We start from the raw sequence: 14,002 nt of genomic DNA on the forward strand, positions 1-14,002 counted from the left end.
CCGTGGCGGCGACGAAATCATAAGCTTGCTTCTGTTTTTATGTGCTTATTTCTTGTCATTAAATAGTAATTGCGTGGTTTTGTTTTTTTCTCCTTTTTTGTCTCTCGTATTTCGGGTGCGCGGGTGTGCTTCGTGTACATTCAGTTTTGCAGGATGGTTAGAGCGTCCTTTCGTGCCACGTGCTTCAGCACGTGCGGGCGGGTGGGACGTTGAGTGTTTGAAGTCTTTAAATGGTAGCTTGGAAGTGGCAAGACAAACAGCTGCTAGTGGTTTTACTGTGCGTGTTTTGGTAGGAAAGAGACAGCTTGGCCGCGTGGTTTGAGCGCGTGTGAGAGCATGTCATACGTACGTTCTCCGCGGCATTGATTGCTTTTGAAACAGTGGTGAGAGTTGCTTTGCGACATTTTGAGGATTTGGATCCTGTGCGTATCGGTTTTCGCTAAAAGGCACGCGCTCTGCATTGATATAGTATTATGGTATTATAGTATTTGCATCAGTAGTAGCACTATTCTAGTATTATAGTATTTGCAACAAGCCGTGAAATACATGGCGAGAAAGACGGGAAAGCAGGCACTGCGCGGGGGGTCCCTCAAGGGAGATGAGGAGACGGATGAGAATGGAGAGGGCATCGAATCAACCGGCACACAATGTGATGTCGATACTAGGCTGCAGACAATAGAGGCCTTCCAGGAAGAGCTTCTAAAACAGGTGCAAGTGCTTAAAAATGAGCTAAACAGGGAGCGTGATGCACGGAAGGTAGTTGAAAAGAGACTTGAAGCAGCCGAGGAACAGATGAACAGGGCCACCATTGCGAACGAGAATGTGCGTGACAATGGAACACAGACCCCCGACGCGACAGGCGAGGGAGTGTCAGCCAAGTCCGCGGAATGCATGCGGCTCGATGAAGGGTTAGCTGCAAAGAGCGGCACCTATCTTGAGGCCGCCACGCGGAAAAAGCAGGAGCCCAGGGGACAATGCCTATTGCCGAGTTCGAATCACGTGGAAAAGGACAAAAAGAAGCAGGGAGAGGTAGGAGAGAGTGAAAGGGTGATTATTGCCGGGGACTCAAACCTGCCTGGGTGCTCAAAAGCAACTGTGGAGAGGGTGATAGGCGATAAAAGAGTGGCGGCAGGGACATTTCCAGGGCGGACACTGGGTTCTGTCATGGAGTGAGCAAAAGAAAAACTCGCGGAAAATGCCCACATGCGCAACCTTGTCATAGTAGCAGGTGGGCTAAATGACGTCCTAAACAGGAAAGGGACTGGACTAGCACAGCACTTGGCGAAGGGGGTGGACGACTTGCGCGAGCTATCCCCTCAGGTGCAGATCGTGGTGTGCACGGTGCCGGAGGTGCCTGTACGTGACAGTCACATACAAAGAGCCGTAGTGGTTGCTAATGAGGCAATATGGAAAATGATCCGAGAGAAAGGCTTCGAGGTTGTCGAAGTAAACAGGGAAGTGAGAAGTTGTAATGGTTTTAAAAGAAACGGGATCCACTTCAATTACAGGTTGGCACGGGAAGTGGGCTGGCGACTTTTGGTCGCACTGTTGCTTTTTTAGGGGCCCCGCGGGCGCTCTGGAGGCCAGAGTAGATAGTAATGAAGAAGATCCCCTAAGGGAACCTTAGAGGAGCAGCGCCGTCGATGACAAAATAAGGAGGAAAGAAGGAAAGAGAGCTCGCCAGAAGAAAGGAAAAGTGGGCAGAGATTGAGGAGCAGTTAAATAGAGGGCAAATAGGGGCGTATGCGGTTACAGAAACGCACCTTAGAGACATAGAAGAGCCGCCAGTTATTGAGAATTATGTTTGGGAAGGGTGCAACAGAACTAAGTCGGAAAAAAGGGGAGGGGGAGTCGGAATGCTGATACATCAGGGAGCCAAATGGAAACGAGTAAATTCAAAATGTCAAGAGCATCTGTGGTTATCCGGTTCAATGAGTGGGAATAAAACTTGGCTGGGCGTTACGTATTTGTGGAGCGGAAATAATTGCGTAGAGAAGAATAAAGAGTAAGTGGAACGCATAAGCGCTGATATTAAGAATTTCGGGAATGGTGCTGAAATTGTCCTATTAGGCGGCATGAATCCCCACATACAGGATTTAGATGGATATATCGACAACAACGGGAAGTCAATGCTAGACCTTCGTGAGCAACATAACCTCGTTATCGTGAACACAGGGCCTAAGTGTGAAGGGCAGACCACGTGGGAAGTGGGAAACAGGCAATCGACTATTGATTACTGTCTGATGACAGAAGGAATTCATAAGTTCAGAGAAATGGTCATTGATGAGGAAGGGCATAGAAATATAGGGAGTCACCATAAACGCATCATTTTGAAAGTGGGATATGTAGTTCGGAAGGAGAACAAGAAGCGCAAAACGGCCAGTCCAAGTTTGAACGCTGAACAAATAGCAAATATAGTCACTAGAGTCGAGGAAGAAATTGGCAAATGGCCGAGTAAAGAGTGGGAATATGGTGAGCTTCTAAATGTAATAACGACAGAAATACCGAAAGAGAAACAACTTGTTCGTTGGGAAGGAAGAAAGAAACCGAAAAGCTGGTGGAACAGGGAGATACGAGAAGCGATCGCCGAACGACAGAGAGTATCTCGAGAGCACAGGCAGGCGAAGAAGGCGCAGTTGCCGCAGGAAGAAATAACCAATAAGTGGGAAATATACCGGGAGAAAACGTCTATGGTTCAAATGCTGGTGCAAGCAAAATTAAAAGTTGGAAATGAACGTTGGTTGTCAGAAATACGTGCGAAAACGAAGGCCGCACTAGAATATTCTGGAGCCACATAAAACTATTAGCCAGGAAGTCAACAACAATACAACAACATATCCAGACGAAGATGAAAACAGCCTCGAAGGAGAAGCAGCAATAAATTACATCCGAAAAATAACAGCCGAATCTTTCCAAGCCAATTACGAGGTTGTATTTGAAGAAAAAAAGAGCATGAAAGAGACCCAAGTGGAAAACGAGTTGGTGCTGACAAATTTCAACTGGAAGACAGCGGAAGAGAAAATTCCTAAGCGCACATCCACTGGGCTATACGACGTTCCCATTAGACTGATTAATGAACTAGGACCAAAAAGTAAGGAAGCTCTGGTGAAAGCAGTGGAAAAAACTAAAATATAAACGAATCCCAGACAGTTGGCGACAAAGTAGAATGAATTTAATTTATAAAGGTAAGGGGCAGAAAGATAGAATTCACTCGTATAGACCGCTGACCATTACATCGGTAGTATACAGGCTAGCAATGCAGGCAATCAAATTAAAGATTCAAGCATGGGCAGAGAATAAAGGCATTTTCGGAGAACTGCAGCATGGCTTGAGAATAGGTAGGCATTTAGATGATAACTTATTTGTTCTTACTCAGTGTATTGAAATATCAAAAGTAGAAAGCAGACCACTATACCTGGCCTTTTTAGACATTACAGGAGCCTATGAGAACGTAGACCGCAACATTTTGTGGGATATTCTGGAAGGGGAAGGCTTAGGTGACGATTGTATACAGCTTTTGAGAGAGATCTACCTAGAAAATACCGTTTGCGTTGAATGGGAAGGGATGAGGAGCGAGGAGAAAGTTTAAGTTTAAATCACCAAGAACTGAGGCAGGGGTGCCCTTATCCCTGCTGCTGTTTATGATGTACATGGTGAGGATGGAGAGGGCGCTAAAAGGAAGTTACATCGGCTTTAATCTCTCATACAAACAGGCGGGTACAGAAATGGAGCAGCAGCTCACTTTTATTTTATGCGGACGAAATTTTGTTGCTAGCTAACAAGCAAAGTGATTTGCAACGTCTGCCTAATATCTGTGGACAGGAAGGCAACAATTTACGTTTGAAATTTAGTGTTAGAAATTCAGGTATTATGGTATTCAATGAAAACAATGAACAGACAGTGGCGATACAGGACAAGGAAATACCTCGGGCTACAGAATATATATATATACATTAGTATATGGATAAACGATGGCAAGAGATATATGGAAACACCGGAAAAAACAATAGCAGTGAAGGGGAAGAGAAATGCAGCCATAATGAAGCACAGAGCGCTATAGGGATACAATAGGTACGAGGTCCTCCGAGGTATGTGGAAAGGTGTAATGATTCCAGGACTTACTTTTGGAAATGCGGTTGTCTGCTTTAAATCAGGAGTACAATCAGGACTCGATGGGAACCGAAAGTCAGTGTGTCGCCTCGCATTGGGCGCTCACGGGAAGACTACAAATGAAGCTGTGCAAGGTGATTTGGGCTGGACTAGATTTGAAGTGATGGCAGCTCGCAGTAAAATTGAGTATGAAGAACGGCTGAGGAATATGGAAGAAAGTGAATGGGCTGGGAGAGTGTTCAGGTATCTGTACAGGTAAAACATTGGCTCACAATGCAGGAAAAAAACTAGGAAGCTTGCCAGCAAGCATGCGGCCTGTAGGATGGGCAACACAGCAACAAAGAAGGTCAAGCGGAAAGTCAGAGAGGATGAAATAATCTCATGGGTGGCGGCAATTGAAAAGAAAACTGCCATGAGTAACTACTTAAGAGAAAAAAAGTGAAATCAGGAAAGAAATAATTTGTGATAACTCAAAGGGAAGCTCATTACATTTCGAAGCGCGATCTGAATGCCTTAAAACATGCACCTATAAAGCGAGATATAAGAAGGAAGAAGAAGCATGTGCTTGCTGCGGTAAAGCTAGGGAAACGACGGAGTATGTTTTATTAGAATGTGAAGACGTCTACCCAGTGGTCGATTTAGGCACCACTGGCCTCCTTAAAGCCCTTGGTTTCAGCGGGAGCAGTGGAGAAATGAATACATCCGCAACAGGCATTAGTAAGAGGCGATTGGAGGATTGGTGGAAGAAAAGTAGGGAAACGACAAAAAAACGGAGACGCAAGAAAGCACGGTTGGCAATAGGCGATCACAAAATTTGGGTGTGGTAGTTCATAGCGTCCTTTTTTTTCTTTTTTTATTGTTTAACCTACGTAGGATATTAGAGAGCATAATAGCAAGAGCTTGGTGGCGCAACCCGCCCCCCGTTCCAAAGGGGACGCTCCCTACATCCATCCATCCATCCATGTACGGCCGTGCGAATGTAAATGTGCCGCCGGTCCTTGCGGTGAGCGTCGGCGTTGCCGGCCTAACTGACCGAACGAGCAGAGCAAAAGACGAGAGCGAATGGGGCGCGCAGCGGTGGGGGAAGAAAGTGGCGAGAGCAGCGAGGAGCGAGGAGGACAGCGGAAAGGAGGGCGTCGAGGTACCATCAGAAGAAAAAAGTAGAAGGGCATGGCGAAAGCGTGAGAAGAAAAGTGCAGTGCCGCACACGAGGGGCTTTCCGGCGATGGCTAAGAGATGGTGCCAGAATAGCGCGCGTGGTCTGGGTCTGTCGGCAGCGGCTTCTGTAACTCGCGCCCAAACATCACTCATGGGCTGGCCCCACTAGATATCGGCTTATGCGCTGGCTCTCTCGATACCCAGATTAGCGTCGCAGTCGAGCCACACTTACGATACGATACGATTGTACGCGCCAGCCAATATATCGCAAAACGAAAACACGAAAGAGCTGCGCTGAAATTGCGCATTAGGAAGTATCGCTATAGTCGGTTAATTGTTTCTTTGCGTTATACATTGTGAGTGCGGCAGTGCGTCGAACTGCACGGTATTAGACAAACACTCTAAGAAGAGTTTACACCCTTTAGAGTGCCCCTTCTTGTCTTGTGTCCCAGACAGTGGCGCGTACCCACTATAGGGGATTGGCCAAGAAGCAGGCGGTTATCCGTATGGTTAGAAGTAGAGAGAAACTATATTTGTATAGTGGAGCGTGGGACGATAGTACTGTAATTAGGAGTGTAATTAAATATTGTTAGGAATTCCGATAAAATAAGTGAACGTAAAGAAATGAAATAATATAAATTATGGATAATTTTAGAAATTCAGCAAGGTACTCTTTTTGTGTCTCTAATAAAATTGTAAACTGCCAGAAAAGCATCCCTGTGGCTGGATCCCAGCGAAGTCGCCCCAAAAGAAAGAATGGTTGGCGAGGTTAGCGAAAGGCTAAGTTTGGTAAATAAGTATTCTAATAGTTTTCTTTGTCTTAGAAAGCGGCGGCACGAGAGAAAGTAATGTTCGACAGTTTCAGGCTCACTGCAAAAAGAACATAGAGGGGACACTGCGAGTGCCCCTTCTACCACACAACGATAATCGTCATCTGCCTTGATGCATTTCCTTTCTTGAAAACGCCGCGCCCGCTACTTTCCTGTCGGGAATGCTATCATGCTGATAACGCGCATGCCGTTCGTTACTGGAAAATACCGGGCTCGCAGCGTTAAAGAAAGGAAACGCATCAAGGCAAATGGTGATTATCGCTGTGTGGCAGAAGGGGCACTCCAAAGGGTGTACACTTTTCTTAGAGTGTATAGGCGTTGTTCTCGCCAACGTGACGTAGCGCGGGCGGGCGGGGGGGGGGGGGGGCAGAAAGCCCTCACGCTTCGTCAGAATAATAATCGCCTTTACACTCAGGTCAACAGCACGATCGAACCATTTGACTCGCGAAAGAGAGATGAGCAAATGTATATATAAAGGTACTCACAATAATGCGATTAGAGTGAAGACTGAATCAATCACCACTTTAGTGAAATCAGACCAAAGTATTACGGCGAAAGTATGGTAAGGGCAACGTATTTTTTCTAGCAGGTAACAAAAATTGGTGGTGCAGCGGTGGCGTAGATGGTGCAGTGGTGGCGTAGAGGTAGAACACCCGCCTCGCGTGCAAGAGTTTCGTGGTTCGAATCCCGGTGCCGCGCAATGTTCCACCGTATTAAAGAAATAAGAAAGTCGCGTGTTGATAAAATTGCATAAACAGGCCTGGAGTGTGGCCTGATCCCGGTGACCAGAACCGGTAACCAGAGCAGGATTGGCCACCCTGGTGCAGTACTTGGCCACAACCTCCTATATGAACACCACAATCAAACCCCGGCCCTCAGTCCCCAGATGCTGCGAAGCAACTGACCACGGCGGCGGTCAGACCTGCGACGCAGCAGAGGGTGCTAAGAATCCTAGGCTCCGAACAGGCCGCCATTGGAATATGAACCTGGCAACGTTTAACACTAGAATGGTATCTAGTGAGGCGAGTCTAGCAGTGCTATTGGAGGAATTAGAGGGCAGTAAATGGGATGTAATAGGGCTCAGTGAAGTTAGGAGGACAAAAGAAGCATATACAGTGCTAAAAAGCGGGCACGTGCCGTGCTACCGGGGCTTAACGGAGAGACGAGAATTGGGAGTCGGATTCCTGATTAATAAGAATATAGCTGGTAACACACAGGAATTCTATAGCATTAACGAGAGGGTGGCAGGTCTTGTGAAACTTCATAAGAGGTACAAAATGAAGGTTGTAAAGGTCTACGCCCCTACATCCAGTCATGATAACCAGGAAGTCGGAAGCTTCTATGAAAACGTGGAATCGGCGATGGGTAGAGTAAAAACAAAATACACTATACTGATGGGCGACTTCAATGCCAAGGTAGGCAAGAAGCAGGCTGGAGACAAGGCAGTGGGGGAATATGGCATAGGCACTAGGAATAGCAGGGGAGAGTTATTAGTAGAGTTTGCGGAGCAGAATAATATGCGGATAATCAATACCTTCGTCCGCAAGCGGGATAGCCGAAAGTGGACGTGGAGGAGGCTAAACGGCGTGACTAGAAATGAAATAGACTTCATACTCTGCGCTAACCCTGGCATCATACAAGATGTGAACGTGCTCAGCAAGGTGCGCTGCAGTCACCATATAATGGTAAGAACCCGAATTAGCCTAGACATGAAGCGGGAACGGAAGAAACTGGCACATGAGAAGCCGATCAATGAGTTAATGGTGAGAGGGAAAATAGAGGAATTACAGATCAAGCTACAGAACAGGTATTCGGCCTTAACTCAGGAAGAAGACCTTAGTGTTCAAGCAATGAACGACAATCTTGTGGGCATCATTAAGGAGTGTGCAATAGAAGTCGGTGGTAACTCCGTTAGACAGGATACCAGTAAGCTATCGCAGGAGGCGAAACATCTGATCAAGAAACGCCAATGTATGAAAGCGTCTAACCCTACAGCTAGAATAGAACTGGCAGAACTTTCGAAGTTAATCAACAAGCGTAAGACAGCTGACATAAGGAAGTATAATACGGATAGAATTGAGCATGCTCTCAGGAACGGAGGAGGCCTAAAAGCAGTGAAGAAGAAACTAGGAATTGGCAAGAATCAGCTTTATGCGTTAAGAGACAAAGCCGGCAATATCATTACTAATATGGATGTGATAGTTCAAGTGGCTGAGGAGTTCTATAGAGATTTATACAGTACCAGTGGCCCCCACGACGATAATGGAAGAGAGAATAGCCTAGAGGAATTCGAAATCCAACAGGTAACGCCGGAAGAAGTAAAGAAAGCCTTCGGAGCTATGCATGGGGGAATGCGGCTGCTGAGGATCAGGTAACAACAGATTTGTTGAAGGATGGTGGGCAGATTGTTTTAGAGAAACTGGCCACCCTGTATACGCAATTCCTCATGACCTCGAGCGTACCGGAATCTTGTAAGAACGCTAACATAACCCTAATCCATAAGAAAGGGGACGCCAAAGACTTGAAAAATTATAGACCGATCAGCTTACTGTCACTTGCCTACAAACTATTTACTAAGGTAATCGCAAATAGAATCAGGAACACCTTAGACTTCTGTCAACCAAAGGACCAGGCAGGATTCCGTAAAGGCTACTTAACGATAGACCATATTCACACTATCAATCCGGTGATAGAGAAATGTGCGGAATATAACCAACCCTTATATATAGCTTTCATTGATTACGAGAAAGCGTTTGATTCTGTCAAAACCTCAGCAGTCATGGAGGCATTACGGAATCAGGGTGTAGACGAGCCGTATGTAAAAATACTGAAACATATCTATAGCGGCTCCACAGGCACCATAGTCCTCCATAAAGAAAGGAACAAATTCCCAATAAAGAAAGCCATCAGGCAGGGCGATACGATCTCTCCAATGCTATTCACAGCGTGTTTGCAGGAGGTATTCAGAGACCTGGATTGGAAAGAATTGGGGATAAAAGTTAATGGAGAATACCTTACTAACTTGCGATTCGCAGATGATATTGCCTTGCTTAGTAACTCAGGGGAACAATTGCAATACATGCTCACTGACCTGGAGAGGCAAATCAGAAGAGTAGGTCTAAAAATAGGTAATGTAATGGGTAATGTAAGAGTAGGTCCAAAAAACATAAGTAATGTTTAACAGTCTCGGAAGGGAACGGCAATTTACAATAGGCAGCGAGGCACTGGAAGTGGTAAGGGAGTACATCTACTTAGGGCAGGTAGTGACGGCGGATCCGGATCATCAGACGGAAATAATCAGAAGAACAAGAATGGGCTGGGTTGCGTTTGGCAGGCATTCTCAAATCATGAACAGCAGGTTGCCATTATCCTTCAAGAGAAAAGTGTATAATAGCTGTGTCTTACCAGCACTCACCTACGGGGCAGAAACCTGGAGGCATAAGAAAATGGTTCTACTTAAATTGAGGACGACGCAACGAGCTATGGAAAGAAGAATGATAGGTGTAACGTTGAGGGATAAGAAAGAGCAGATTGGGTGAGGCAACAAATGCGAGTTAATGATATCTTAGTTGAAATCAAGAAAGAGAAATGGGCCTGGGCAGGACATGCAATGAGGAGGGAAGTCAACCGATGGTCAATAAGGGTTACGGACTAGATTCCAAGGCAAGGGAAGCGTAGCAGAGGGCGGCAGAAAGTTGGGTGGGCGGATGAGATCAAGAAGTTTGCAGCGCCGACATGGCCACAATTAGTACATGACCGGGGTCGTTGGAGAAGTATGGGAGAGGCCTTTGCCCTGCGGTGGGCGTAACCAGGCTGATGATGATGATGATGAACAAAAATTACGCCAAAGTGGCGAGAGTGGGAGTGGTTTCTCTAGACTTGAACAAAATGAATGTGGACATGTTTTGTAACCAATGCGAAAGCGTAGTGCACAGTTAGTCTAAACACGGTATTAATATTTTACTGTTTTTTGTCACAGGCAGAAGGCAATGCGCTCCTCTGTATACAAGATTCTGCGGCTGCGTTTTGCCTGTGCTACAACACAGTAGACGATGCCATATCAATAAGCCCATATAGCTACCGTCATGGACGTGATTAATTTTGATAATGGTGCACATTTTAAGAGTACTATTGTCAACCGGTGCTCGTCGTTGTCATCGCTAAGAATGTGTTGGACAAATTCAAATTTGCAATACATTTTTGACAATCGCTTTCTGCGTTACGGCAACGCCGACGTCGGGAATGTACTTCAGGCGTCCTTACAATTGCCATCGGAATAAACAGCTTAACAAACCAGCGGCAATGAGAGTTGCTGCTGCCGGGCCACTCCGTGGCTTGTCAATAAATGTGGTCCCGATCGCCTGCAACGGGGACCTCCACAAGAGCAACAGAAAGGAAAGCGACATGAGGACGTCTCTGAATGAGGTGCTCCGAAGCGCGGTGTGCCACTCCCGGGCTACGCGACTGTCGCCGATTATCTAGATGGCAGTCATTAATAACGCACTGCACCAGACACTACGCATTCAATCGCCGTATCACGCTGATTCAGGGTAGAGTCTGCACGAAGAGAGTTGTAACAATGAATCTTCTCATGCAGTTTTCAAAGCTTTTCTGGTCATGTCGCGGGTCATATAATGTAAAATGTAAGTTAGCAGTTGACAGCATTGGCTTGGAAGTCATTCAACAGCATTGCATTCGGCGCAAGTGGCAGTGATTTCGCAGTGATGCATGGCATCACTGCGAAATCAAGCGGCGAACACGCACAAGAAGGTCCCTCCCCCCCCCCATTGCGCGGTAAAAAAAAATAAAGTAGGAGCAAGACCGGCATCGAAGTGCGAATACGGGATTTATCCTAAAATAAGTGAAGTTGTTAAAGCTCTCTGGAAATCTAAGTGTTTCATTTTTCCAGGGTGCGCGAATACATACCAGTGGCGATCATCGCGGTTATTCCCTCGATGCCTACCACGCAAGGCAAGCCGTACTCGCGGGCCACAATGGCGCCTGGCAAAAGACAAGAAACGGGCCATGAGGTTTTCGCTCCTGCTTCAATACTGGAACATCATAACGCTTCACGGCAAGTAACAATTTATTTAGGAGGTATAAGTTCTGCAGGAAGGCCTGCCACACTTTCAGAACTTGAAAATTCAGTCCCTTATGGTGCTTGTTCGGGAACGACGGTGGCATCGAAATGACGTCAGTGCGCTAGCCAGTAGGCTTCATAGCTGTACCGCCTTCAATGTATACGTGCACACTGTAATATTCTGATTCACAGCATAGTCGGCATAACCACTTTGCAATAGCAAATACAAGTGCGCAAACAATTTCGAGCGCAAACTCGAGCGCAGTGCACGGCTGCTGCGGGAGTGGGTGCAAAGTGCAAACGTTGTTGTTTTCTCGGTAATTTGGCGTCGAATGGGTGTCGCTCAGTGGGTGAATTGGCTTTGGAAGTTGAGGGCATACCTCGCCTTTACTATACGTATAGTGCCGCAAGCACTGATTCAAGTATTCGGTGTTTCATTAACCACTTATCTCTCTTTCTGGCCTCTGTTTCTTCTTATATTGTTCGTTTGTATATTACCATTCACATTATTATATTTCAAATCGTTTTTTTTTTCATTTTTACCAGTTCTTAGTCGTTGGGCTTTATTTGTGATATTCAGAAAGCCGGTCCTTCGGGCGCATATTCTTGCAGGGTGCCATCATTTAATTAACCATAAAACAACGACCGAATAAAAAAGGGATTAAAGCCATGTATATGCTTAGATTGTCTGCTCCAGGCAGCAAAAATAATAATCACCGTCCTAGGCGCACAGCCGCCGTCTTAGAAGCAAATTTCTGCAGAAAAGTCTACTGGTCTTGCTGTGTGTTGCTAACTAATTATATAAGGTGGAATCATGCACACAACGAGGTCGAGTGCTGCTTTAAATGACGCAGGCATGCAAATATCTTGGTACTAAATTTGTCTGTGACCAAAGATGCCTTAAGTGATACTTAAAAACAATGCGACCATAAAAACAGTGTTTATTTCGTGGCTTTCATTACCGTGTTTCGTTTGGTTCCGTGTGTCTCGTTAAGATCTATTTTTGGGGAAGAGCAAAAAGTAAAATATTTGACGGAGTACTTTAGTGTCATGATGATATCCGATTGAAGCATAGTAAAAGAGCCAGAACAAGAATCCCAGCCCTGAAGTGAATACAATGAGTATTCACTTCAGGGCTGGGATTCTTCAGGTGCACTGCCGTGCACACGTGCGCACGGCCGCGCGCACGCATGCACGAGGCGTGGACCGCTCGTGCACACGAGCGGCGTGCCGTGTGTAGCTCATCGCTTCCCTGTCTTGTCGCACAGACATAACAATTGTTTAAAATAATTCCACAAGGCACCAACCAAGAAAAACCTCACCGTGACACAGAGGACCGCCGATCTCGGTCACAATTCCAGCCAACAGCGGAAAGTATGGAGTCCAACCGGTGTTTGTCGCAGTCGTCACTAGGATTTCACCTTTCTGCGAAGAGAGACAAGAAGCGGTTCAAGCAGTGTCAGGCAGTGGGTAATCTTAGCAGAGTGGAAATAGTGACATGTTATATTCTCTAGGGAGGTGGTTCAGGTGGCTAAAACCAGTATTACGAGGAGACCCGATTGCACTTCACGCTATCTTAGCAGAACCACATGGTCCGTTCGTATTTATTGAAGAGTTTGACGTTCATTAGAACAGTTGCTTCGCGCTAAGCTAACACGGACATTACAATGACGAGAACTGAATTTAAATATCCAAATTTACGGTTATTTTGCCTAATGGATTCAAATATCAGCGCATTGGAAAACCTTTTGCTACCAAAAGTCTTATGTTTTTGAAACTCGAGAAGCGCTTTAATGACAACAGCTGATATAAGATACGACAACACACGACCGTAACTTCCAACTGTTTAATTCGGGAGCATGGACATTTTTAAGGAACCTCATTACACAAACAGAACATAACATTGATTGTTTCGGAACGTCATGATGTAATGTCCTGCTTGCATCGCGCAATGAGCTGCATAAGAAAACATGAAGTTTCTCTAAATAAACAAAGGGCAGTTGTATTTTTGGTCCGTCTTTGTCATTCTTTCGTTGTTAGGATTGCAAATATGACAGACAACGTTTCTCAATTATTGTTTTGCTATTGTTTTCTTTTGTTACACTTGCGTGCTTAGCACTTACTACAAATATTCAGGTTCTCACAAAGTTGCGGTGAATCTGTGAAAAATTTATAATTTTGCTCATTTGTTTGGGCAGCATTATTACTAGTACCTGCTTATTAAACGGGTAAGAAGTGGTCTAGCTACGACGGCGCACGCAACTAAAGTTGGAGATTGTGTGATCTTGCTGGGCGTGGGAGGCAGGGGGGAGGGGGGGGAGGCGGGCATGCGAGTGCCATAGCGAGAGCGAGCTTTTAAGCCGAGAAGGCTAGTGCTTTGGCGAGCGTATCACACACCCGGGGTTGCAGGTCACGTGATCTGCTAAATTTCGTAGGCGCGGCGAAGGTTAGGAAAGCGGGAGCACGGAACGCTTGGCGGCCCCGCCCGCGGGCGGCACTCCTCCGCTGCCATTGTGACTGTGCGCGGTCATCAAGTGAGCTTTGTCCGCGAGTGCCTCGGAGCGTGGGACCAAACCCATGCTTAGGAAATAAGTTTCTTACAGTTCTGACGGCCCATAAAACAATACCAGCCGTACTTGTAATATCGTAATAATTTGTTACCCTTGCCGAAGCTTCGCCCCCCACTCCACGGGCGAAAGTGCGAATTCTTCTCTGCTGCAGGTGTATGAATGATGCTTTCAATGGATAAGCGGTTGACCAAGAGCGCGAGAATGGGGAAGGGGATTGCATTGAAGGAAAAGAAACCAAAGATTTTATGTGCTAG

General features: G+C 46.1%; 1 protein-coding gene across 1 annotated transcript in view; it reads right to left on the reverse strand.

Annotated features, from left to right (window-relative positions):
- Window positions 1–14,002, reverse strand: part of LOC126538483 (rifampicin phosphotransferase-like) — a 74,428-nt gene that overhangs the window by 30,032 nt on the left and 30,394 nt on the right. Inside the window, exons 2-3 of the mRNA XM_050185327.3 lie at window positions 12,501–12,603; window positions 11,025–11,099 (exon numbers count right to left, since the gene is read on the reverse strand). Coding sequence (XP_050041284.3) covers window positions 11,025–11,099; window positions 12,501–12,603 — 178 coding nt within the window. The remainder of the gene's footprint in view (window positions 1–11,024; window positions 11,100–12,500; window positions 12,604–14,002) is intronic.

Source organism: Dermacentor andersoni, chromosome 4 (assembly GCF_023375885.2).
Source record: "Dermacentor andersoni chromosome 4, qqDerAnde1_hic_scaffold, whole genome shotgun sequence".
Lineage (NCBI taxonomy): Eukaryota > Metazoa > Arthropoda > Arachnida > Ixodida > Ixodidae > Dermacentor > Dermacentor andersoni.